This window comes from Lepisosteus oculatus, chromosome 1 (genome assembly GCF_040954835.1).
Source record: "Lepisosteus oculatus isolate fLepOcu1 chromosome 1, fLepOcu1.hap2, whole genome shotgun sequence".
NCBI classification, from domain to species: domain Eukaryota; kingdom Metazoa; phylum Chordata; class Actinopteri; order Semionotiformes; family Lepisosteidae; genus Lepisosteus; species Lepisosteus oculatus.
Genome location: NC_090696.1, coordinates 10,507,108 through 10,534,408, shown reverse-complemented (window position 1 = coordinate 10,534,408; position 27,301 = coordinate 10,507,108). Strand labels below are relative to the sequence as shown.

Sequence of the window (27,301 nt, the reverse complement as noted above, 5' to 3'; positions counted from 1 at the left end):
CCTCTCTGTATGGTGACTCATCATTGTTGCTAATGAGGCCCACCCCTGTCATGTCATCAGCAAACTTGATGATGTAATTTGAACTGTGCTTGGCAGTACAGTCATGAGTCGTCAATGTGGACATCAGTGGGCTGAGCACACAGCCCTGGTGCTCATTGTGATGGTGCTGGAGGATTTATTACTGATCCGGACTGTCTGAGGTCTCTCGGTCAGAACGTCCAGAATCCAGTTACAAAGAAAGGTGTTAAGGTTCAGCAAACTCAATTTTTGATGATTGTATTGAATGCTGAACTGAAGTCAATGAACAGCATTCTTACATAAGAGTCTTTCTTATCCAGGTGGGACAGGGCCGGGGCCAGTTGAAAGGCAAGAGATACAGCTTCATCAGTAGACCGGTTGGGGCGGTATGCAAACTGAAGGGGGGTCAAGAGGGGTAGGGAGTCCACATATGTAGCACTCTCGGGTTCACATGGGTATGCGCCCTCGCTGCTGCCGCCTCAGGTCGGCCCCTCACCGTTGGGGAATCACCTCTGGCGTCACTCAACAGGGACCCAGCCACTTGAGCTAAAGGGAAATCTCCCATCAGCCCCACGGCTGCGGTCCCAGCTATTCACAGGGAAGGGCAGTGACGTCACCGCGCTGGTAAGCAGGCTTGCACAACCCGCAATGGTGGCCTTATGCGTTACAGAGGAACAAGTAATAGGTTTATTCCATGCTGAAAAAAAGAAGAAAGAGAACACAACGTTTCTGCCGTGGAGCCTTCTTCAGGTGTCTGGAATAAACCTATTACTTGTTCCTTTGCAGCCTACGCATGCTGACGCAGCTACCCACCTGAACTACTTATGCGTTACAGTACTGTATTAAATATAGCTTGCGGTTATACTCCCGGTTTAATATGTCAAATCCCCAATCAAAAAGCAGATATGTTCAAAAGCCGCGTCGCCGGATAAGGAGATGAAAGCTAGGAACAAACGCCCGAATTGAGCTACTGGCATTTCTGTTTATCACACAGTGTAACGCAGTTTTGTTCCTCAAATTTTTTCTTAATGGCAAAGATACGGCGCCCTTTCAAAGCGTGTGCGCCGGATCACGTGCCAGGCTGAAGGGGTGTGGTGCGCTGGGAGAGAAACAGCCGAGAGGTGGGAGAGGTATTTTTCAAACAGAAATTTCAAAAGAATTAACCGCGTTCAAAACGAAGCGTACTATTTGAAAGTATTCCGTCATCCACTTGAAAGCAAGATTTATTAAAAACTGCAGTTGCTTTGTTATTTGTAACGTTATTCTGTCTTTGGACAACCAAGGTAGGCCTTTCTTCATTTTGAGATCAAACGAAGCAAAAACACGACTATTTGTTTTTCCAAATCGACATTGAATACTAAGCGGAGGTGAAAACGAAAGGTTGTCCCCCTAGACCTCAAACCGATAAAGACGATTGCTTTTGCGTTAAGGTCCTGTTATGTTAATGTAAGAATGAACCCGACATGTTTTCTAAATGGCCTCATAAAATGAAGCTTTGATTAAGTTAATGGGTTTGTTAATCCCGTTTCAGTCTCACACCAACTCCAACAATTGAATATACAGTATATAGATATTTATATGTAGTTCATTGAATTAAATGCGCTTTAATTAATGTATGCTGCTTTAAAGTGGTGCATTAATACGATCTAGATTCTGTTAGGTGGATAACCAATTTCAAATTTCCCAAACTCGATGATACGAATACAATTTTAATTGTTTTAAAATTTTAAACGCACATTAATAAGTGATAATTGTATCAGAATGAATTTGAATGCATGCACTGGACTGAGCTAAACTTTTTTGCTGGATTCTGAAATAGCACAACGTTAATACCTGTTCATTTGTCTACTTCAGTGCCCGGGAATAATCATTTTATCGCCGTGTTATTGTAGACTAGTTGTAGCAAGGCAGAGGGTGATCAAGATGCCGTGAAGTGGTTTGGAAAGGGAGGCGGTAATGTACGCGAATAATCTGGCGTTTTTAGGCGCTGAAACCGATTTTAAACTATATGGTTTAAAGTTTTTTTTCCACTGAAAGTATTTTATTTTAACCGAGCTCATTGGTTAAAACAATTGGTTGTTTCCGTAAATTGTCTGCCCAGTGATGGATTGCACTGTGCACTGACCAGTCCATCCATGATCAGAAATGCACTCATTCCTGATGAGTATTGCAGCAATCCAGAGCCCATCATGGGAGCCCAAAGACAAACGCAGGACTGTACACTGGCCAATCCATCAGAGGGATGATTTAGAGACCCCGATCATGCATTTGGGAGGAAAGCCTTGTATGTTTTTTAACTGAAGCACGGTAGTAAGCCATGTGGGTATTTTAGGCTAATTGTTTTAAACTGTTTTTGCCTAGATATTCTGCATGATGATGGATCGTAATCCACGCTTTCCTGACTCCAGAGGGACGAGTTTTTCCCCAATTCTGAGGAGAAATGTGTGTTTTCCTCCTGGGAACTTGTCTCGCTTGGCCCCAAGATTCAACCAGGATTCAAACAACAACAACCGAGCCGTAGAAACCAAAAAGGACTTTTCTGGATTGGGTAAGTTCTCCGTTCTTGTGTTGATTTGGTAGAGAAAGCGTGTGTAACATTACTGACATTAGATTTGATAAGTCTTACAACACTTTCTGTTGTTTAATTATTTGACTAAATATTCATTTAAAAAATTGTCTAACCTGTCCATTAGTGCATAACTGCAGGTGGTGTATTTAAGTATTGTCGTGCATACTTCAGGTGTTGCCTTTCGTGATGAGATCATAGGACAGATTTCCTTCTGACAACCCATCCATGCAGGTCATTTTTGTATAGGCAACAGTGTACTGTGGACCTGTGGACCACTACTCTGGTGTCTGCTAAACCTTTCTGCAGGCCCTTTTGCAGTGATTCTGCTTTGCATATCTGACCAGTTTACGAGCAGTTCTGTCAGAGATTTTTCTGGATCTAACAGATCATGCCTTAACTTCAGCAATTCCCTTAGCTTCCACTTCTTGATGATGTTTCCGACAGTGGAAATTCCAAGCTGGAAGTGTTGAGATATCTTTTTATAGCCTTCCCTTGCTGAGTATGAGCCAATTATCTTTATGTTCAAGTCCTCAGTCAGCTAACTTGATTGTTTAGACTAGGCACAACCTCCTGAGAGGTTAGAAGGGTCAGAGTATTTATTAAACTCTGGAATTGTATTCACCTGTCTTAATTTAAGGCCTAATGAATCAATCAAGTTTTTTGAGTCCTTAAAAAAGTATTAATGAATCAACTGGAATGGTGCCCAAACCTTTGCACATGCCACATTCACTGGTTTATTTTGTAAATCTGTTGGGTTCAATAAATAAATAGCAATTGTGCATTCAAATGTGCAGAAATATTTCATGTTCACGTTTGTACTCTGCAGAGCTTGTGTCAACTTCTTTTCACTTCGAAATTCTGTGAAGCATGCAGTTTGACCAGGGGTGCCCAAACGTTTGCATACAACTGTATAAACCCTACACCTTGGCAGCACATTTCTGTGTTTTTTGTGCAGTAGTAGTAGTTTAAGATGGGAGTTCCCAATAGTTATGTATGACTTGAAAAAGTATAAAGGGACAATCTCCAACATGTTTAGGAACTGAAGGTAGAGTCTAAATTAATCCTAATGTTAGGTCAATCAAAGGCTTAGCCAAGCCAGTGAGAGCTAAGCTAGAATGGTCCCCCATCCCAGTACTAGAAGAAGGGGAAACCAGTAGGTTACAGTATGAGCCCCCAGGGCCAACCATGTTAACTGCTGGTTAGATTTGCTATTGAGTAGCTTAGACTGGTATATCTTTGTTATTTTGGCTCCACAGATGAGTGCACTTACCAGCCAGTATCTCTCACTAGCTGCTACTGGCCCGGAGTGTGTCGCTGCAGGGGTGGAAGGCAGTGCTCATTTTGTGAGACAGTCCCGTGTGCTGCAAGTCTTTTCACCTAATGAATGCATCCTGATAAAATGAACTCAAATAATGCTTCTCATTCTGAAATTTCCCAAAATGCCTTACATATAGGAATTTCCCCCATTGACCTGCAGATTCTTATTTAAGATTGCATTACTGTACGTCATCAGTTTTAATCTTTGTATAAATGCAGAACATGGATTAAATCAACCTTGTGTAATACTGTATCTGTGAATCCGGATTTGGAATGGATACTAATTTTGTTACTAATCTTTATAAATTATTTAGTGGGAGGTTGTTTTTTTCCATTTGGCTTGGTATGGTGCAAACACACAAACTCGAGGTATTTAAATGTTAAATTAACTTGGGATTTAGTGAACATGGCAGTGACCTGCTTGTCTTTTTTTTTCTCAGGCGCTCGGAGTCTCCCCGCCCAGCCTACAGACCTGCCGATGGGGATTGCGGAGAAGTACAGGCGAGGGGAGACCCATGCAGTGTCAGCCTTGTACCAGCTGTCGCAGGTTCTCAAGTTTCAACTGGTCATGAAGGAAACGGTGACCCCAGGTAGGAATATATATCTCGTTGGGAAGATGTGAATACCTGATTCTTAGTATTTTGAAAATGCATCATTTTTAAGAAATGACCCGATCAATCCAACTATGGCAAAATAATTAAATTGAGTTGATTTGTAAATTTTGAATTCATACTTATAATAAAGTTGTCATATCGCCCTTGGATGTGTCACTGGGTTGCACTCAGTCCATTGTTTTTCTCATGCATTCCCGGTTTCAGCTGACAGCCACTGGTTGAGAAAGTAAACCAGTAATCAAAGGCAGTTTCTAGTCCAGCTGTTAAGGTAATGTATTTTCTTATGTGGAATTTTGTCAATTAAAATTCCATTTTTTATAGTAGCTGGCAACATCATTTCTTAAAAATACAGATTTTTGACTGTCATATTTAGTCAAGTCATATACAGATGTTTTAGCAACACATCATATTTTTTGAAGATGAATGTTCTCACAATCAATTTAGGACTCTAACTTTGGAAGCTAGAAGTTGATTTACCTACAGTATATGTCGCCTTGCACAATAATGAATAATTAATTCATTATTGAATAATTAAGATGTATAAGTGCAAGAAGAAAATTATAATCCATTTCCTTTTTTCAAACTTGCTCTGCTAAATTGCAAAGTCTTTTTTTTCCCATTATCATGACTATTCTGGAATGTTAGTTTGGAAATATATCGAGATTATTTTCACTCTTTATTTAAATTTTTGTCCCCTTTAAATGCTGTATCTATGCATCTTTCATCCTTTTTGGTAAAAGAAAGCAGATTTTCTTTCTATGGAAACAGTCTGACATTGCAGTTTTAGAATGAACATAATATATTTTTCATTTTTAAGGAATGGAGTAAGTGTGTGCTCTGTTGTGTAATTGATTCAGAACACTGAGTGCCTAAAGTCCTTCCATGATCAGAAATTCGCTCGTTCCTGATGAGGATTGCAGCAATCCAGAGCCCGTCCCAGGAGCACAAGAAACAGTGCAGTCCACTGTCAGTGTTACACTGTCCAGTCCACCACAGGGATGATTTAATAATAATAATAATAATATTAATTAATAATAATTGCTTACACTTATATAGCGCTGTTCTGGACACTCCACTCAAAGCACTTTACAGGTAATGGGGACTCCCCTCCACCACCACCAATGTGCAGCCCCACCTGGATGATGCGATGGCAGCCATAGCGCACCAGAATGCTCACCACACATCAACTGTCAGTAGGGAGGAAAGCAGAGTAAAGAAGCCAATTCATAGATGGGGATTATTAGGAGACCATGATTGGTGAGGGCCAATGAGAAATTTGGCCAGGTTTACACACCAACTCTTTTCGAGAAACACCCTGGGATTATTAATGACCACAGAGTGAGGACCTCGGTTTTACGTCTCGTCCGAAGGACAGCGCCTTTTTACAGAATAGTGTCCCTGTCACTATACTGGGGCATTAGGACCCACATGGAACGCAGAGTGAGGGCCTCCTGCTGGCCCCACTAACACCTCTTCCAGCAGCAGCCTTAGTTTTTCCCTAGGAGTCTCTCATCCAGGTACTGGCCAATTGTGAGTTGCAGAGTGATATGGCTGTTGGACTTAGAAACCCTTAGATTTAGAAACCCTGATTAAAACTAGTCAGCGTGCCTTTGGGAAGAAAGCCTTGTAAACCCAGGAGGAACATGCAGGCACCACACACAAGGCTTCCCTGCCCAGAGTTGAGCCCAGGGCCAGGGACCAGTGCCCATTGGCACTGATTGCCATATCACTGATTCTGCTCGCTAAAAACCTTAAATAAAAGAAGCCATGGGGAGCAGCATTAATGACTGTCATTGTCAATGATTTGTTTCCCCACCAGATCATGTCCAAAGTCTGTCCTTTGCCTTCTGTGCTGTGATTGATGGGGTGAAGTACAAGACGGGAACTGGGATGAACAAAAAGGAGGCCAAAGCCAAGGCCGCGCGGCTGGCCCTTGAAGAGCTGCTGCCCTCGTTCGAGTCGCAGCCTCAGCTCCCTGACGCCGCAGGTGCGCTAAAGCCAGGGGCTCAGAGCCACATTATTGCAATGTCATTTGACAAACTGCTTTATACCATACGGTGTCACAGGAAGCCAGAGCCTACCCGGTAAGCAACGAGTGCAAGGCAGGGTACACCCTGGACGGGGCGCCAGTCCTTCGCAGGGCAAGTACAAGCCAATCATACACGGGGACAATTTGGAGGCCATGGTAAAGGCAGAGGGGGGGGAAACTTGGCCTGCACACTGTGATAACTCCCTACTATTATCGAGAAATGCCCAGGGAACTTGTGAACCGTTGAACTTGCGTGTAATGACCTCTGAGAGTCAGGACCTTGGTTTAACGTCTCATCCGAAAGATGGCGCCCAATACAGTATAGTGTCCACGTCACTATACCAGTGCATTAGGACCCACACAGACCACAGTGTGGGCACCCGCTGGTCCTAATAACATCACTTTCAGCAGCAACCATAGCTTCCCAGGAGTCTCCCATCCAGGTACTGACCAGGCTCACACCTGCTGAGCTTCAGTGGGCTGCTAGTTGGGAGCTTCAGGGTGATATGGCTGCTCGCTTTTACTGCAAGTATGACAAGGAATTTAAGATTGTCAAGATTTCAGGGGAAATGAAAATAGAAATGGACATCTGTCTAAAGGAAATATGTCAGTAACATTAAGAGACAATTAGTAATCACCAGTCCTTCTTGGTTTTGTCAACCCATTTAGCTGCTTCTTGATCAGTCTTGTAGTATATTACTTTTGCACAATTGAAGCAGTCAGAATTGTCTGGAGCTCATGTTTCACGATTGCTAACGTGTGATGTTTGTCTTAGAACAGCCTAGCATTGCAGCTCCTGAAACTGATGAGGGAAATGCAAGATAGTGACGTAGCACTTGCAGGTTTTAAATGGACAACACAGCGTTGACAAGAGGCTACCAGTCTCTTTTCTTTCACCCATTGGCTAGTGTTGTCATTCCGGACAGTTTTAAAGGTCTTCTTGTAAAGGTATACTGACTGTTTTCTGCAGTGAGTGGCTGCATTGTATCATTTGTTAGGTCGGCATGGTATTGAGTTATCATATTCCTGTTTTCTTAGCGCAGTGTCATATATCAGCAGAGCATAGCCTTTAAATCCTAATTAAACAATTACTGTGTTGAAGAATTGCTAAACTGATTAATTCCTATCAAGGTGAAGTTAAGTTGTAGTTTTTTGCTCATTTTTCTTTTTTGAGAATGCTGATGCAACAAGTAATCTTTAAATTCTACTGTTTTTTTTCCTGTTTCCAGCCACTTCAAACATTTTGTAACTTTTATTTATGTTTTAGGAGTGCAAATCCAGAAAGGGAAACTAACTGTAAGCTCTGTGAGCTGTGTTTTACATGGCTACCTTTCCTAGTGCTGTAGAAAGGTTGCTCAGCCATGTATAGGCACGGTGGAGACATGGTTGGTTTTATTCCATTAAAAAAGCAAAAGCACTTTTTTTGCTTCCGTAAGTTATTCACCGCTGGCGAGATATTCATAATATCCACACAAACACTGTTCTGTTTGTGCAGGGTTTCGACTGAACAGGCCTTGGTTCTTCTGAGTTCACATTGCATTGAGACAGTGGCTAAATAAAATTCTGTTATGCTTTTTACTACATCCAATTATGTGGACAAATCCTAATTTTGGCATTTCCCTATGTGTCTTATCTGATGTGATTTCCCAGTCTAGTTATTCAATGATGAGATTGCTCATTAAGTTGTTGCATATAAACTTTTCATCAGGCTAGTTTCCATGTAAACAGTTAAAAATCAGGATGTTCATTTTTCTGCACCTCTTTATGCTAGTGGGAATAAAACTGCTCCCCCAACATTGCAAAAGAATAATTTTGTTTCAGATTTTTCTTTATACACTTATATAAATTTTGTTTTCAGTCAGTCCACCTCCTTTGCCTGTGAAAGAGTTTCCTTGCACTGATTTCTACCCTGGAAGGTCAGCTTGTGGTACGTATAATTGCATTTTTAATAAATCTAATTACATAAGAAGAGTGCCTGTTGAGGTAAAGCGATCTTAAGAGTGCCTGTTGAGGTAAAGTGATCCCCTAAAGAGAGCAGAAGTCAACTTATCAGTGGTGCATTAATAAGAAATCACTTTTCAAGGTATAACCAAAATGGCTTTTAAAGAATCAGAGATCGATAAGGGCGATACTTTATCGTCCACTCTTAAGGAAATATGTCACACAAGCAAAACATAAAATCACATAACATATATGAAATCACAACAGCAGCCTGTAGTAAATAAATGGATAAGTGAATAGGTAATGAGGTGGGCTACATTTACATACATGCATTGAACAGTTTTATTGAATAGGGGACAGAGAATGTTTTTATTTTAATTTTGTACCCTATACCAGCTTCCTTATAGGAGCATTATGAATTGAGTGATGAGAATGGAGTGTCTGTGTGGAATCAGATGTGATGTTCCAGGCCGTTATGATAGAAATCACTAGGCTGGGGCTTCTGTTACCCAATTATTTTTCCTGACATTTTCACAATCCTGCACAGTTTAGTTTTACTTTTCAAGTACTGTAGGTAAAATACTGTAGGTTTCCATACCAAAGTGCCGTATTAAATGCCAGGATGCTCTCAACAAAGCTGTAAGATAGTCTGTTGATTTGTAGGGAATAGGATTTTACGCCTACCTAAAAGTAATACAGTTGCTGTATAATACACTGCATTTTACTTATATGGTTCTTAAGTTGGTGCCTTCACAGAAGGTTCTGTGAACCTTTGCTTTTTCCTTTCACAGCATGTATTGTTTTCTAAAGCTTTTTGCTGTACCTAATTATTTTTAAAATCGGCACTAGTATTTCAAGAAATGGCATTTATTTTGAGCCAAAACATAGACTACAATTGTGCTGAAATATTTCACTTGACGTCTTTCGACGAGAAATTCAGTGTTAAATTTTTGTGAACGGAGCTGTTTAATATTTGGTTCAAGACTTGAAAGACATGAAGCTGCAGTTTTAGACTTTTCTAAATTTGGTCTCTTCTGTGGACGCAGCACACTTGCGTTAGAAAGTGGCGCACTGTTCAGTTCTGTACAGTATTTACTTTCGTTCATTTGCTCCGAGACCTTTTTATCACTCCTCTTTTAGGCCTGGAATGAGTTCTTCTTGCAGTGTATCTTTTTGCTTTTCTCATGCAGCTTCTTCTCAATACAAAGCTGTACACTCTTGTTTTTTGGAATTTCCTGGTAAATATGAACCTATAGTATTAGTATCCAAAACACCCACTAGTACTTCTTGAGCTGTTATTAAAAACAAATTAACCTATAATGTTAACATTGCACGCCTTGGGTAATAAAGCAAAAACTGCCCTCGTTATTAATTCCACATCGGTTATAGGGTGCGTTCAATAAGAAAGGATCCTTGAAACAGTACTGTGAGGTAGAAGTTGCTCTTAACGAATGTTTGATGAGAATATATTTTCTACCGAAACAGTAGCACAGCTCAACATTAATAAAATTCTTAACAGCCACTAGGGGGTGTCATAAGTTCTGACTGACCTTTCTCAGTCTTGTAACTTTCTGGTCTTAAAGGAGGTTTGACTGAGTTTTTAAAACTAAAGATTTGCTTTTCTACCAAATTTTAAGTAAGTGTTATTTTCCATTGTTTACACACAGAGTGGCTATTTTCAAATATGAAACATTTGTTTTAATACAAACTGAATGCATGCCTTTCTGTTTGTAACAAAGCTAAACATCATGGACTGTCATTGCCACGAAATGCCAGTGTCCTGTGTTGTGTTACAGGACGGAGGAGTTCCTTATATGAGCAGATTACACAAGTCGTCAAGAAAGAGTTCAATGAGTTATTGGAGAAGTATCCAGAATTTAACTGCTCCAGAAAGACAGTGGCAGCTTTTGTCATTCAATCACGTAAGTGTGAACTGAGAATTCCGAAGTGCATCAGACAAGGGGAATTAAGTGTCCAGATACGGCAGGATATTTGAATGTACATTTTGGAATGATATTTAATGCTCTTGTAAATTATTACACAACTTTAGTATTTAAACACCATGTAATTCTTTTGACTATATATTAGATCTTGATAATAACATACTCTGGATAATGTATACATTGTATAATGTGCTTAAGCCTGGAATCATAAATTTACTGTGCTTAAAATCAAAACACCTGTTCTGTAGTCCATTCTTGTTTACTCCTTTACATATAAAGTAATATCTAATTCAGAATGTGTGTTTTTCAGTTTATGTGCAGTAGTTTAAAGGGGAACTGCAACACTATTTTTATAATTTGGGGTTAGAAAGAATCGGCATCGATGAGTGTATTTCAAACCACAATAAAAGTAAGATATACAAAGTAATGTGTTAAACCTCCACTTTACATAACAAAATGGACAAAGTGTCCGTGTGTGTGCAGTTCCATATTCTGCGATTCAGAAGGCGGCAACAAATGTTTCGGTCATGTGACTCGGCCCTATTTCATTGTAAAGAAGCAGGCTTGTGAACATCTTTTCAAATCCAGTAGAAACATTGCTTTAGACTTGGAGATGGTTTTACTGAAAATACTTAACTCTGCGTGCAGATCATGTTGGAATATTTCTGTGGTGAAATGTCTGCTGCACAACCTATATTTATTTGCTTGTACATGACATCACATTTCATTAGTCATTACGGTAACTAGTGAGTAGGAAGGGCTGCTCATGTCACAGTTCTCACAAACTCTCGCTCTCACCCGTGGCAAAGTGGACCCATACAGGTCTTGCACAAATTTCAACATTTTGTGCTTGATTTAGAATGTGTAAAATTATGTAATGCTGTCAATTAATTTATCTTTCTTGATTATTTACCAAGATTTAATAACCAGTCTGACAAGTTGGGAATGCAGCTCACCTTTAAATAGCCTCCCATAAATCTGTGTTCAACAATTCAGAATAAAAACTGGACTAAAGCATAAAAGACATGCAGCATTCTAGCACAATGTTTTTAGTAAACTATTTTAATGCAAGACGTCAAACAAAATCGGAGAAAATCGGAGAAAACATAATAAAAATGCATCTCGAAAAATCATGTAAAGCTTTCTGTTTGAACCACGAGAGTCAGAATGAAAACATGACGAAGTGAGTGCCTTTTATGGTCTTCTTGGGCATAAACACAATACAAGCAGAACATACTGTAAATCCATTTGGCCCGTCTGGTTTGATAATAGATGATTGCTCCAAGGTTGCTCATCCAGCCCTTTGTTGATCGAAGCCAAACCTCCACAACCCTTTGGCTAAAGAAGTGCCCCTTATTCTTGGTTTTAAAAGCACTACCTTGGAGTTTCTGCTTGTCCTTAGAGGTCCACTGCATTAATTCCGTCAATGCATTTGAGGGTTGTGAATGCTAGTGTCGGGTCCCATCATAGTTTTCTGTTATACTAAGACTAAAAAGGTTCAGATTTTTCAGCCTGTCATTTTAAGACAGGATTCTTTAAATCCCATAATACATCTAGGAAATTGAATAGGCTCAGTATTTTGTTACTTGAAAGAACAGTATTGTCTGTTTACTGTTTGCTGTGTGATCAGTGCTATTAATGTATAACCTACTCTACTTTTGGCATTTTTATTGCGAGTAAGTGTACTTCAGTTTGGTTCCGTCCAGAGGTGCAGTCAGGTCTTTTTCTCAGAACCGCACAAGAATGAACTTGTGATGTAGCTCATACGATTTTGGACTTTTAATATCTCTCTTAAGAAATATGTGTTCTGTCCGGAATGTGTTCGATTTATCAGGGTTTTATGTCTGTAGCCACAGGATATGAAGTTGTAGCAATTGGAACAGGGGACACGAATACTAACCAGCACGCTACCGCAAATGGACGACTTCTTCATGACTCACATGCTGTTGTCACTGCAAGACGTTCCCTGCTGCGGTAAGTAGAGTGAGCCATAAATATACAAATTTGCTCACGAGAGTGTGCTTCCATTCTTTTTACCAGTGGACTCTGTATAAGTTTTAGTGTAATTATAAGGAATGTGAAAAGACTGTTAAGGATGATCTAATCTAATTTGCATTGTTTTAAGTTTTCCAGTATGATTCCTTCCATTTTTTATTACAAGGTAATATGTAAGCTGCTGTTTGCTGTTAAGTGGGGGTTTGACCTTTTTGCGATAGGAATGGGACCTTTCTATAGTATTGTATTAGAGAGGAACATCTTTTGGGACTTGGTAACTGTACCCAGTAGTTCCATTCTAAATATTGTTGTTTTAAGTTATGAACCATAAAGTTGGAAATAAAGCCCAGCGTTTTACAGTGGTACCTTTTTAAACGCTTCTCAGATTTTCTTCCTTTCACAGTTTTCAAAAGACGAGAACACATTGAAATTAATTTTTCAGATTTGTCGTTGTCCTTTTAGACTTTGAATGCAAACACTGGGGGGAAAAGTAGTTAATAGGGTTTGAAAATGTAATCTGGTGTCACAGTGCAAGATGTTGCTCTTTGAAGAGGGCAGATTGAAAAAATACTCTCCTGGAATGCCTGTGATTAATTAATTAATTGCTTACACTTATATAGCGCTTTTCTGGACACTCAAAGCGCTTTACACGTAATGGGGATCTCCTCCACCACCACCACCCATCTGGATGATGTGACGGCAGCCATAGTACACCAGAACACTCACCACACATCAGCTATCAGTGGGGAGGAGAGCAGAGTAATGAAGCCGATTCATAGATGGGGATTATTAGGAGGCCATGATTGGTAAGGGCCAATGGGAAATTTGGCCAGGACACCGGGGTTACACCCCTACTCTTTTCGAGAAACGCCCTGGGATTTTTAATGACCACAGAGAGTTACGTCTCATCCGAAGGACGGCGCCTGTTTTTACAGTATAGTGTCCCCGTCACTATACTGGGGCAGTAGGACCCACATGGACACCGCAGGGTGAGCGCCCCCTGCTGGCCCCACTAACACCTCTTCCAGCAGCAACCTTAGTTTTTCCCAGGAGGTCTCCCATCCAGGTACTGACCAGGCTCACACCTGCTTAGCTTCAGTGGGTTGCCAGTTGTGAGTTGCAGGGTGATATGGCTGCTGGCTGTAGCAGAAGCCATACCATATCAATGCCTGTGATAGTGTTGATAGCTCCTGCTACAGTACTTCAAAGAAAAAATTAAGTTTTTTACATTTGTCCAGTTAAGAAGTAATAACTGTATGCATTTTTCATCCAATTGTAAGTACTTTTTACAGTGTGTAGAATTTTATTATTCAATTTGTTTATTTGACATTGCATTCTTTTGATTCTTCAAAACCATCTGTTTGATCACTTATTTTAAATGCTGTCCTGAATGTGATGTATTTTTACGATAATCTAAAGTTAGTGTATAATTTTCAATATGCACTTTTAAGACACAATAAATTATATAAGAGAGCAATAACCATTCTATTTTATTTTCCAGTCTAAAACATACTGAAAAATCTTTCAGTAAAATAAATCCCAAACCTAATTTTTATGTTTTCATGTCTGATGCTTCAGGTTAAAATCATTCTCATTAAGACCTGTACTCGTATGGTTATCCGATTCACACAGCTTTAGTGTCTTAGTGATCTTTGTACTGCCTGAAACAAGACGTTTCCATGAATGTTGCTTCCAGTATTCGTAGATCATTGGAATTGCAGTGTCCTCACTGGTTTAATCTAATCTAAACTACTTGAGGAGCTTCACGCTGGACTTCTTGAGGAGAAGTTGGAAGTGAGGTACTGTAGCAGCAGTTAAATCTGGTCCTGTGGGCGGCTTCAATCAGGGGTTTGGATCAGAATTGGGCACTTTGGCAAGATTTAAGTTCTCTTAAGTCCTTTTTTCCTATTCCCCCTTTAAAATGCCAACCAGGTATCACTGAAAACTTTTACATGTATTGATTGCAAGAGCAATTGCTGTTTCAGCTAGTTTCAATCGACAGTTTGAATTCAAGTCTGAATCAGTATGTACATTTAAGTCTTATTTAGCAATAGGGTATGAATCTATTTTACTATATGCTGCAATGCATATCATCTGGATACATTGTATTTCTGTTTTGAATTTATTCAATTGTGTAGTATGCAAAACAAAGGAGCTGGTGTTTTGAGGCAACAGTGTACACAGAAATTGCTGTTCCACAGATACAAATTAATGTCATTGTCATTAAATCGGGCAAAAATTGGTATCCATTAACTAGTGTGTAAATTCAAAACAAGAATGCGCGTCAAGTTGCATCATGTAACAGCTGCCGAAATGTAGGATTGGCACGGTCTTTAATATGCATATTTAGTGGGTGAAACGTACTGTTTCGTTAGAGGTCTGCATGCAGTAGTTCTTACCAGTGTCCTTTGACAATAGAGGGCAGTGCAAGTATGAGCTTGGGTCATGGCAGTAGACAGCTGTGACTGGGATTTGCCAAGTGATGACGTGCAAAAGATGCCATTCAAAACAGAACCGCTTTGAGTCATTGATGGTATGGTGATCAAATTGAGAATTTCAAGGTGTGCCTTTTCAGGTATCGTTTTGACTACAGAAACTCTTCACAGCCTGAATAAATGAAGAAGTCGGAATATATCTACATATTGAAGCGCTGTTATAGTTCAGTGATTCAGGCTAGATTTCCCGATTTACATCCTGGTTCTCATGTCATGTTTCCTCACAAAATTGAGTAAAAATAAATTTTTGGCAGCAGAACCAAAGACTTTGAATTTGCCTTTGAATTGGTGAGAGGTGAGTAGTGGCAGTAGAAGGCCAATACCTTTGTTTAATCACAACTATGTAGAAAATAGAAAAGATTTGCTGTTCTAAAGTACCACAGTCTATTTGGTTTCCCTTATAGAACACCTCAAATTAATTTAATTTTCAGGTGTTGTTCACTATATCTTTAATTAGCAACCCCTTTCATGTGTATATGCAATTAAATCAGTCATTCATTATTCGTACTGGGAACAGTACTTTGTGTCAGTAATGAAATAGCATGCTTTCAAAGTGGAACTGTAACACTATTAATATATTTCAGGATTAGAAAGGATCAAAATTGATGAGTGCATTTCAAACCACAGGGAAGGTAAAATGTACACTGTAACTTGTAAAACCTCCAATTTACATCACAAAATAATTTCCAGGTATGCACAGTGCCATATTCTGTGATTCAAAATGAGGCAACAAAACTTTCAGTGACGTGTGCAGCCTTATGACATTGTTGTGAATACATCTCTTTTAATCCAATAGAAATATTGCTTTTGACCTCTAGGCAGCTTTGCCGACAAATACTCCTGGTCAGCTCTGCATGCAGATCACGTTGGAACATTTCTCCTGTGAAATGTCTTCTGCACAACCTGTACTTATTTGCTCGTACATCACATTACGTCCGTCATTACAGTGACTAGCGAGCAAGAAGGGCCACATCACGTCGCAATTCGTGGGAACTCTCACTCTCGCCTGTGGCCAGACCTGGGCTTTGCGATAACAGTACTTTCTCAGATCTCACGATTTTGTGCTTAGTTTGAAATTTGTGATTTTTTTCTATAATGTCAATAAATTGATTTTGTTACCAAGATTTAATTACCGGTCTGAGAAATTGGGACTGCAATTCTCCTTCAACAAAGGTTTTTTGTTTGCCATTTAGTTTTATGCAGTGCCTGTTAAGGAATGACTTTGTGATCTCTTATGATGCTTGTTGTTGGATGTCAGGATGTGCTTACCTTTATCTCTGGGTAGGAATTACTCACACAGGAGAACTCCTGTCAAATTTAACAACGACAGCTGTGGAGGAAAGGCTGGTATTTTACATTTTTCTCAGGAGGATGAACAGGTACCAGATCACTCGTATGCCATTAGACCAGGACAAAGAGGAGATTGTGAAGGATGTTGTGAATCAGATAGATAGAAAAGACTTTATTGATCCCGAAAGTCATAGCCTAGGGCAGCGTTATACACCCTGACAGCCACCGGGAGGAAGGACCTGTGGAAACGTTCTTTTGAACACCGTAGCTGGAGCAGTCTGTTGCTAAAAGTGCTCCGCTGCCCAGTAACAGTAGACAGTGTAGTAGACAGTGTAGAATTCTCCCAAGGATGCCAGGAGACTTGGTCTTCTGGTGTAATGATTTATTACAGTCTAGAGAGAAGTGTGAGTCCTGGTAAAAACCATAAATTAGAATCCATGGGCTAGTTATCTGCTACAGATTTCTTTAAATCTTTCAGCTTTCAGCTTAATGGAGTTGATCTGCTGTAACTTAGAATAATGACTTTAGTCAGCCAGATAAATTACATTAGAAATGGCATCCATTTATATATAACACGGATACCTCTTTGTTGTAGACATTTTTTCAGTTGTTGGACTGCAAACTTTGTCATGCCTGGTCAGTCCAGTTTTGTGTTGGTCTTAGGTGTGGTAGATCAAACATGAAGCTGTTATTCCAGCTGCGAAAAGAGTTGCTTAAGTGATTTGTTTGGATGGAAAGTGTGTATATACAGTATGTGGGATGTTCCATTGGCCCTGCATATCGAGTGTGGTGACAAGTGTGTGATCGGTTCAGTCTGAACCCTGTTTTTACTGCTGCAGGGGTTAGATTTGGGATCTGGGCTTAACCATGATTCATGGTCATCAGTGAAGGATGCATCTAGCCCTAAATGTTCAGCACAAGTCAGTGCAGGCTTTTGGTATGTCCTAAGTTGAATGATTCAATAGGTGGCATATCAGAGGAGCTTGTCTGAACCTCCTCATTCTCCCCGTTTTAGTACTTGCATTGTTGGTGTGAGCTCTGACACAGACTATTCCACATTGTGTGGTTATAAAAAAAAACATAATTGGTGATTGTAGTATTAAAGAGTCCTTTGATACTTAGTGCCCCAGTATGTTCTACTAATAAATATAATCTATCAGTCTTTACGTAAGCACTATAACGTTCTAAGTGTTAATGCTCCCTTTCCTATTTGTTTGGGGAAAACATTGACATCCTTACATATTAACAAAAATAAACTTGTGTAAAGTACATAAGTAAAGTGAACTCTTCAACTGTTTTATTATAAATGTATTTTCTCTACGGCATGACTCATTCATTTCAGGAATTTCCACAACCTCGACATGTCTCATAAGACCCGTTTCATAGCATTGCTTGGAAAAGGGTAGGAGGAAAGGTTGTGTTCGTTGTTGAAGGCTCACATTACAGCTGTAAGGAGCTGAAAACATCTTTCAGATACCAGTTCCTAAAGCAGTGTTGGTGAAGTAAAACTTCAGAACAAAGGAGTGCATGACGAGGGTCTCCGAAGTATTTTCCAATCATAAATATGGGGCAATGGACAGATGTCTTCATTTTGCAGATTTTTGGCTGTGTTTTTAGAGATTCTTTGGACGCTACTCTTTCTTTATGATATCAGTATGCTTTTTTCTGCAGTTATCTTTGGTTGTTTCGGCCGAACAGTTGCACTTAATTCTTCTTGGTAACAAATGGATGTGATCTGCTGTGTGTTCATGAAGTTGAACGTATTTGATGTTTTAAATTGCTAGAATAAATATTCTAAAATGCCTCATTCATTGATTCTTCTCAATTAAAAGAATAAAATCATTAAAACTATTTTTACAACTCAATTATTGCTTGGGTTTGATGTATTATTATGGAGTTCGTTGATCATCTCAATCCTCTTCTGTACCCTGATCTTAGATGTTGATATACAGTACAGTCTGGATTGGCCTTTTAAAACAATTTTTAATGTCCAAATACTTTTCTCCATTGCAGATTTGAATCTTTGAAGGCTTTAATTAGAATGAAATCTGTAAGGCTGTGAAAAGAAAATGGATTTTAGTGGATTTTAAGATACTGATGTGTTTTAAGCTTGTTAAATAGTACATTTTATGTAGTGCCTTTAAAAGTGGCTTCTCAAAGCACTGTACATTAAGAAAAAATACACAATGAGAGGAGGCTGCAGAACTACACAATTACCCAAGGGGCCCACAGAACCAGTTAAATGAAAGCCCTTAATTTGAAAGGCCTCAAGGTGACTCTCTGATATCTTTAGAGATGGAGTTCCAGAGCTTTGGGGTGTAGCTAGTGAGGGCCACATCAGCAGAGGAGTGTAGACGAGCTTGGAGGACAGACAGGAGACCAGAATTAGAAGAATGAAGGTTGGGAAGTGGGGAATAGGGAGATACTGTAAGTAAAACAGGTATTGAGGTGTTAAGCCAAATGATGCAAGTTGCTTGATATGCATCCGAAAAAACAATCTTCTGAAGGGGACTGATATTAAGAGTTACAGCATGGATGTTTTTAATTCTAGACTTTTTGTGGGGCGCTAGAGTGGATAGGTTGGCACTATACAGGGTTGAACCACCAAGAGGCAGCATTGTGACAGTCCCAGGGATGCATTCCCCACATTCTCAAGAGGGAATTGGGGAACCGGCTGCACCCTGTCAGAACACTCAGTGTCGAGTCAGAGTTTGTTTTACAAGACCCCCAAAGTCACTCGGGGCAGTGAGCGTGAGAGATCTCGAGGATGATGAGATCCTTTGGGGACGGTTATATAGAAGGCTACAAAATACTCTGCTGTAGGGAATGGAAGGTTAAGACTTTGCTTATTTAGTAGCAGCCTTGGTCGTTTCCGTGTTGGCTCACGGGTAAGAAGAGAGACGGGTAAGGAGCGAGTCCAGCCAGTCCGAATCGACTGGGTGAGAATCTTCCACTGCTACAAGATTCTGAAGTGGAGTTCAACGTGCAGATAGAAGGGTAACTAGAGGGTAGGACTGGGCCTGGGGTGGTTCTCTGGGCCTTTAATTCTGCCCTGCTTAGGTGGGTTTTTTTGTGTGTCCTCTTGCAATGCTGCCGTCAAGGCGAATGTGTTACAGATGGGTTGAACTTAAAAGCTTTTATAGTTTCTTAAAGCCTAGAAACTATTAACTATGTTAAAACTTAGTTAAGTACTGTAACTACCATAAACCTATAACCTTAAAAGTGGAGGGTACAGGCAGATTTTTAGAACTCTCAAACATTAAGACCCATTATTGCGAATGCATGTAATTGTTATCTATTCACTTGTCCTTAAAGAAGGAACCTTCCTACAGGATGCCTTGTTGACTTATTTACTGGGTTTCAGGATTTGCCGCATTCTGACATGTGTAACTGTTTTTACAGGTACCTGTACCGGCACCTTTTACTGTTTTACAGTAAAAAATCCACAATGGTAAAGAAATCAATATTTCAGCTGGATCTGAACTCCCAGCTTCTCACTTTAAAAAGAAACATCACTATCCATCTGTACATGAATCAGCTGCCGAAGGGGTCTGCACAGCTTCCACCTCGCCTGTAAGTACCTACTGAATAACATGCAGCAGCATAGTAATAAAGCATTTTAAATGGTCATTACTCTAGTCAATACATTTTAGATGCTTTTGAACCCTTTTAAATAACACTATTTAACAATATATACAGTAATATTGCATGTGTATTGTAGGAGGTATCACAGAATGTGGAGATATTGCTCAATATCTGCAAATTCCTTGACATTAATTATTTTTGTTTCAGACATTTTAACCCATGTTCTATTTCTGCCTGGGAAGTGAACAACCAGATTGGCCTGCATGTGACGATAGAAGGCAAAGTCTTCTCTGTGTTTTCCTCTCCATTAACCCAGATGCCCACCAAGATAGTGAGCATGTCAGCAAGTGACAAAATTACTCAATGGCAGGTGCTTGGTCTGCAGGGAGCTCTCCTAAGCCATTTCATTGAGCCCATCTATGTCGGAAGCATTTTAATAGGTAGGTTTCTGAAATGTGTCCTTTGGAACCTTCTTCAGGGAGTATACTGTAAGTGTAATTGTCATTTCATTATCCACTGTGGTAATAATGTACTGTATAAAAACGTACTGCCTCTTCTTTGTAATACTGTGCGAGTTGACTCACAGCTTACGTATTACGGTCGCAGGTTTAAGCGTTTAGAAGATTAAAAATATTCGAAATAAAGGTTTGAATTCTGTGAAAAAATCAAGCACGCTTATGAGAGCATGTTCGTCTATACAGGTGTCTTATTTGCTTTTATTTGCTGTTTTAATACTTAGATTAATTACTGTGAGAGGTTCGTAGGGTTTTTTAATAAAGGCTGTAGGGTAAAATTTGTGCGCAATTTCGGCTTTACATGCTTCTTGGAATTCCTAACCCCTGCGTAAATTCCGAGTCGGCTGTACTTTTTTTGTTACCTTCAGGGGATGCCAGCTGCAGTGATGTCCGTGGACTCGAGATTGCTGTCAAACAGCGGGTTGAAGGGATCACTTCAAAGCTTCCCATGTATTACTGTGTGTACAGACCTCACATCAGCCTGGCTTCTGCTGTCCACACAACAGAAGTGAATTCAGGCCAGAGGGCACTGAGTATGAATTGGAGTAAGGGTGATATTTCTGTGGAACTGGTGGATGGATTAACAGGGAAAACAGTTGAAGAGTAAGTGTCCTGCTCTATTTGAACTGGTGCAGTCTGTACGCAAAATTTAGCCTCTAAAAGGGAACGTTCATGTGGTCTAACTAGGAAGTGGTACAGGTACATTTGAGAACCTGATGTGATTAGGAGAGCAGTAGTTTGAAAATCTCCCTTGTATCACAATTTATACAGAAGATCATGAGAGGTACTGAGAATCGTGATAAACCTATCATCACAAAATATTCAGTGGTTTGGAAAATTAGTCTTTCATAGCAGGTGGATTGACATTTTATTGAGCAGAAGTGAGGCAGGTCAATTCATTATCTGCCTATATGGCAGCAAAAGGGAGTCTCCTGTGAAAGCTGCAGGCTAGTAACGGGTTCTCTTGTTGAAAGGTGTACAAGCTACACATCTGAAATGCATCCTCTGCACTTAAGTTCTAGATGTTTGCATTTGGGATGTGCAGCTCATACATCTTTCAGCCTTCCCTGGAGGACGGGGAGCATGTAAAATCCCTGGATTTGATCAGTGGAGCCCCAAATGATCAGATTACTATGAAGCGCAGATGTGTAGCAACTAGGCGAACATTATTGACTGGTCTATCACACTTGGACCTTCCCTATCGATTGGTTTGGTGTACACAATAAATAGAGTATTGTTGTACTCATCTCTTCCCCTCTCACTGACCCCAAGAGGGATATCTGTGGAAACCGGGAATGTCTGTGTAAAGCTATAAATGTATTGTTTACCAGAACTTAGGTCCATGGTGAGGTGACTTTATAGACTTTGAAGCACTATACTCCTGATTAGTTCCTTTCTGTGTTCCTCTTGTTTTTCACAGGGCTTGACAAGTCGAATCTCCTCTCATTTAGGCCCTGTTAAACCTTGTGCTAATGAGGTTATTTAGTGTTGATCACAATCAGACATGATTCTTTAATCACAATTTGGCCAAAAACATTTAATCAATTTCCCAAAAAATGTTTTGCCCTTTCACACCGACAAAGCTAACAACATCTTTTTATTTTTTTGTGCCATTTGTGTTCTGCTGCTGAAGATACTAGGAAATCTACTGTAGATTTTCTATTTTTTTATTGGCTTGGCACTGAAAGTGTAGCAGTATTACAAATGATGTATTTCTAGTATGATTGTGTTGTTTATAGAAATACGGTCACATGAAGTAGTAAAATACTAAAAAGGAATTCTTTAAAGGAAAGGTAGGGAACTAAGCCATCGTTAATCATGAGACTTGTACAAATAACATTTTAACATTAACAACATGTTCTGTATTATGATTTGTTCTTTACTTGCCAGTGTAAACTTTTTTTGAGTGTCGAATTTCACATTTTTTTAACTTACCCATTTCTGCTTTCTCACTTTGTGAAGTTTAATCTGCTGAAGAAACAAGGTGCAGAAATCGAACTTGCTTCTGGGCAGTTTGTTCCTCTTTAGAATATTCAGAATAATATTATTCTGACTTATTGTTTTGTAGCATGGGGTCTGTTCGTGTCTTTCGGTGTGTGGATACAGAGGACAGGCTTGTTTGAAGTCTTTATCCATTTTTGTGCAATCTGTCTGACACTTTTCCTAATAGAGTACTGAATTCTCAAAATTGAAGACGAGGAGTTTAGAAGTGTAAGGCGACTGCACAATTTCAACTTCAGATCAAGAAAGTACAGTATTGTAAGAAATACAAAAGGTCTTCATTTTTTGGTAATTGAGGAGTAATTTAATTTTGTCTTCCTTGTCAGGTCACCATTTAAAACTGGTGTGGCTCTGGCAAGTCGCCTGTGTAAAACTGCAATGCTGAGCCGATTTAATTTAGTTGCCAAAGAGGCTGAAAGAGAAGACCTGCTTCATGCTACCTCTTACTATGAAGCAAAGGTAACAGACTTCATGTACTGCATCTGCTGCTTTGATTTTACCAGTGTCCAATGCTAGAGTGATATTCTAGTTTTAAATTTGTGATACTCACCCTGAAATTTTGTTTTGTGGAATGCATGCAGTCAGTGACTCCAGCCATCATAATGTTTGAGTCATTACAAAGAAGGTAATGTTTTAAAATCTGAATTTGAATAATGTTATTACATAATGATTCTCAATCATCTGCATATTTCCTCAGGTTGTAAGTGTTCTGTAATCTGAAAATGTTATAAAAATCACAGTGTTCACTGTGATGTAAAATTGATTGTTGCATACCAGGTTAGAGTGACAGATTTTGTTAATTAAAAAATTAGAAGTATGATCTCATACTGCAAGTATGTAATTGTCTTTGTTCTGAAACATTTGTGTGGGTTGTCGAATATGGTATACATGTACATCACAGTGGAGGCCAGATGTTTATTTTCAATGGTTAGTCTCTTCCATAGTTCTTGTTTTATTTGGTATCCTTTTCATTAGTGAAATTGTAAGCCTCCACCAAAAAAAGCTATGTCAAATGTACTTTTCATTAATATTTTAATTTATTAAATCACATTTGTCAGAGCTAAGTATCGCACTTATGTTGTGCTGTAGATTGCGTGAAACATTCTAAAAATGTACCTCCCATTTTCTAGCTTTTTTCCCTCACTTTAATGTCCGTTTTGAAATCAGAGTGATGCTGATAGACAATTTCCTGCTGTAGCTGTTTGCTCAAAATTACATTTATTCAAAATGCATTTCTTTTGCCAAAAGTCCAAATCCAGGTAAAATGATAATATAGTTTTACTCTTATCACTTTAGCTGTATAATTGGTATTGTTATCAATGTCTCGAACTTGAAAGAAATGGTGAAATGCAAGTCTTTAGAAATGGCAAAAGTTATGCTACAAATATGGGTATGAAAATGGTGAATATCAGGAATTGACTGAGTTTTTAGACAATAACTTAAATATTTATTAATAACCCCCAACTTGTAAGTGATTTCTCCAGAATATACCCGAGCAGTTGGTATAATTAGAGGCATGTGAATTCTTTGTTCTCTGGCAGAGCTTTGGTGAAAAGAGTAATAATCCAGTCACGCTTGATTTAACAAATGTTTGTTTACAATGACTGTGACACAACATAAACATACCACACACAAGTTACTCTGTGTATACAGTATGTACAGACAAGCCACTCCTAAGCCACTCCTAAGGCTTAACTTTCTAATTACCCAGAAAACCCCAGACTGCTACCAGGTACTGTATAGGACTCTTTAATACAGAGCCTACAGAGACCTGGATGCCACAAAATAAATGGGATCCTATCTAATCTAAAAAGTACCCCCCCACCAGGAAAGGCCATCTTTAGATGAAGTGTCTTTTACTTGGGAAACCCAAGTTCCCTAAAAACACATAATGGTAAGCCCTCTTTAGAAAGGTTCAAATACTTAGGTCTTATCTGGTTTTGTCTGGATGATCATGAAGCAGAGGCTTCTTGTTTTTTTCCTCTCCTTCTCTGTGGAGATTTATCCACAACTAAATTAGGTAAACCAAGCCATCACAGGATCTGGACCACCTACATCTCGGCAAAAATCCCCTCTGGAAAGTTTACACTGCCAGGCTTTACACAATTGATCTAAACTTTTATCTTAGAGATGCTTCCTAGTTGCCTATAACTGTAAGAGTTAGGATCTTGATAATATACTCTGGACTGTGCATACTGTATCAGGAGGCATCAGCATCAGGAGAATGTACTCTGAAAGAATTCAGCGTTTACTAGTTTGACTGTCCTAGCAGAACAGAGTAAGCACATTTATTACCAAATTGTCATGCAGATTTCACAGTCTATTTTCTTAAAAATACAAAATGGGGAAGATTGCACCTCGGTAGTACTAGTAACCTCCTTTAAGCAAAGAGAAAAGGATGTCGATACTAATTGACAAACAGCCACACAGTACCTACAGTTTTAAAATGAAAGGACATTTTTTTTTGTTTTGTTTTTAGATGTCCTCAAAGTCCTATCAAGAAGCAAAAATCGTCCTGAAGACCTGTCTAGGGGATAGTGGCTTTGGTTCTTGGCTTGTGAAGTCGCCAGTCAGTGACCAGTTCTGTATATAACTGCACATCATGAAGAGGACTTAGAAGGAAGTCCTTCACAGCCATATACATGGTAATAAAGTACTGATTAGCAGCAAGCACTTGTGTACCGAGAACTTTTTGGAAATCGCTGATTTAAAAGATTCAGAATGTTTTCAGAGCAAAGTCTCTAGTGTGTGTTACATTAGTGATGCATGTACATTGATGCATGCAAGTGAACTAGCTTATTTCTGTTTGTTCTGTTTGTAGAACCTATAAACAAAAGTATCTTGCGTTAGTCTAAAATTTGCATTTTGCTTTAATCATTTAAGTCATGTAAAAGATTTTCTTAATATTGATGATGTTCTCCATTTGCATTATGAGTGGAAGGATTCTGTTATGAGCATAAAGGTTTTGAGGAATTTGTCTATGTTCTTAAGTCCTTAAGTATTTAAAGTTGTGAGAGTTGTATTTTCATGCACAGGATCTAAAGCAAGCATAATTATTGCAGTTCTGTTTAATGTACAGGAGAAAAATAAAATGCCAAAAAATGATAGAATTTAAATGTTTTTTAATGCCAAATGTATGTTAAAATGTGAATGTTAAATAACTGACACCACATGCTAGAGCTTGAAAAAGCTATCTAAAAAAAAAAAGTTTTACATGGCATGTTCTCCAATAGTGGCCAACAAGAAACTCAAACATACTGTAGGTGTGCTGAAAAATAAGTATTATGATTTTACGTCAACAGTGCACTTGATAACCATTTGTTTCAGTAGAAGTGTCTTATAAATCCTAAAATGCTCTGAACTAACAGCATTAATAAATAAAAATGAGTGTATGAGAGTATATTTAATTTTTTTCAGAAGGCCTTTGGTTGGTTCTCATAGAATTAATTCTCAGACTACAGGCATTCCAGGTATTTTGCTTTGCAAGAATTTAATGGTTAGGAAACTGTACAGATAAGGGGTGAATACTCAGACTGGGGTAATGGGTGCAGTATACTGTATCAATGGTCTGTGTTAGGACCACTGCTCTTCCTCTTGTTATATCAATGATCTATATTCTTGGAATTTTAGCAGTCTAGTCAGTCTGCAGATGATACCAAGCTAGAAGGATTGGTAAATTGTAATAGCTGCAAATTAAATTTTGCCAAGAATAGTACCTAATCCAAAAAACCTTGGACCAAATTCAGCACTGGGAAAACCCTTCTTAGATTATATTTAAATGGGGGAACTGCAACGCTATTTATTATGTTTCAACGTTAGGTAGAATTGGCATTGAGTGCATTTCAAACCATGATGAAAGTAAAATGTACACAGTAATGTTTTAAACCTCCACTTTACATCACAAACTAGACAATTTCTAGGTATGAGTAGCAACATATTCTGCGATTCAGAATGAGGCAACCAAACGTCCGATGACGTGAAGCGGCCCTATTGCATTGTAAAGAAGCAGGGTTGTGAATACATCTCTTTTATTCCAATAGAAAAAGTGGTCTTGACTTCAGGATGGTTTTGCCAACAAGTACAACTTAAGTCTTGAATCACGTTGGAACATTCCTGCAGTGGAATGTCTGCTGGATGACCTGTATTTATTTGCTCGTACATCTCATTAATTTAGTCATTACAGTGATTAGTGAGCAGGAAGGGCTATTTCACATTGCAATTTGAGCAAATTCTTGCTCCTGCCCGTGGCGAGACAAGGTTTTGCTATACCATGTCGACCGTACAGTACTTAAACAAAGTTCACAGTTTTCCACTTAATTCAGGTCACATTTTGAAATAATGTCAATTAATTTGTTACCAATGGCTGTCAACAGTAACTGAATTCTAGATCCAGTGAAAAAATATACTATCTTCATATAACCGGGATTCATGTGCCTTGATTTGCCATTCACCTGTGAGGTATTTTATCCTACTATTTTTTTACAGTTTTTAATGCACAGTTAGGATTGTTTGTACTTATCAAAGTATGAATGTTATCCACTATGCTGGCTTATTCTCATGGTTTACTGAATTTGGATAGATAAAAATCTTGACTTTGGACTTTTGTTTAGAACTTTGGAGTCTGGTTACACTCTCTTCATTCTCTTTAGAATTGTCAGTAGGACTTCTGAATAAAACTCTGAAAAGGCAATCGATTAGAAACTTGATCTTGAGTGACTAGCCCCTGCCTTTGAGTCCTGTGACTGCCACGCCGAAGACATGGACGCAAGTTCTTAGAACCCAATCTGCTTTTGTTGGCATTTCCTATACTATAGGATGGTTCATGAAAATTCTGGAATTTATATCTAGAACGTGTTTTATAAAGTGCTAAGTAGTATGAATATACACAGAGTCAGAAGGAATGTAGGTGGAGAAAGAGAACCTGGTGCACAAACACCGTGGTGAAGAATGGTTCTGGCCCTTCTGATTAAAAAGAAGATAGGTATGCCT

At 39.0% G+C, this 27,301-nt stretch overlaps 1 protein-coding gene across 5 annotated transcripts; it reads left to right on the top strand.

The window, feature by feature from the left end:
• Window positions 1–600: 600 nt before the first annotated feature.
• Window positions 601–25,422, top strand: adad1 (adenosine deaminase domain containing 1 (testis-specific)). Of its 5 annotated transcripts, none has more exons than XM_015343901.2 (12): window positions 601–642; window positions 2,380–2,566; window positions 4,345–4,494; window positions 6,338–6,505; window positions 8,406–8,474; window positions 10,285–10,410; window positions 12,282–12,405; window positions 19,614–19,784; window positions 20,004–20,236; window positions 20,680–20,914; window positions 22,639–22,771; window positions 24,792–25,422. In XM_015343901.2, exons 2-12 carry the CDS (start codon window positions 2,389–2,391, stop codon window positions 24,903–24,905), a joined length of 1,701 nt encoding a protein of 566 aa, XP_015199387.2. In that variant the 5' UTR covers window positions 601–642; window positions 2,380–2,388; the 3' UTR covers window positions 24,906–25,422. The 5 variants fall into 5 exon arrangements, with proteins under 5 accessions (XP_015199387.2, XP_015199386.2, XP_015199385.2 ...); XM_015343900.2 differs by lacking the exon at window positions 601–642 and adding an exon at window positions 1,008–1,139; XM_015343899.2 differs by lacking the exon at window positions 601–642 and adding an exon at window positions 1,008–1,148.
• The last annotated feature ends 1,879 nt before the right edge of the window (window positions 25,423–27,301 follow it).

Bases quoted from the DNA above. Each gene is read 5' to 3' on its own strand.
- adad1 (XM_015343901.2), top strand. From the start codon at position 2,389: ATGATGATGGATCGTAATCCACGCTTTCCTGACTCCAGAGGGACGAGT. The intron at 6,506-8,405 runs GTGCGCTAAAGC...TTTTGTTTTCAG, and splicing joins TCAGCTCCCTGACGCCGCAG to TCAGTCCACCTCCTTTGCCT. The intron at 19,785-20,003 runs GTAAGTACCTAC...TTTTTGTTTCAG, and splicing joins GCACAGCTTCCACCTCGCCT to ACATTTTAACCCATGTTCTA.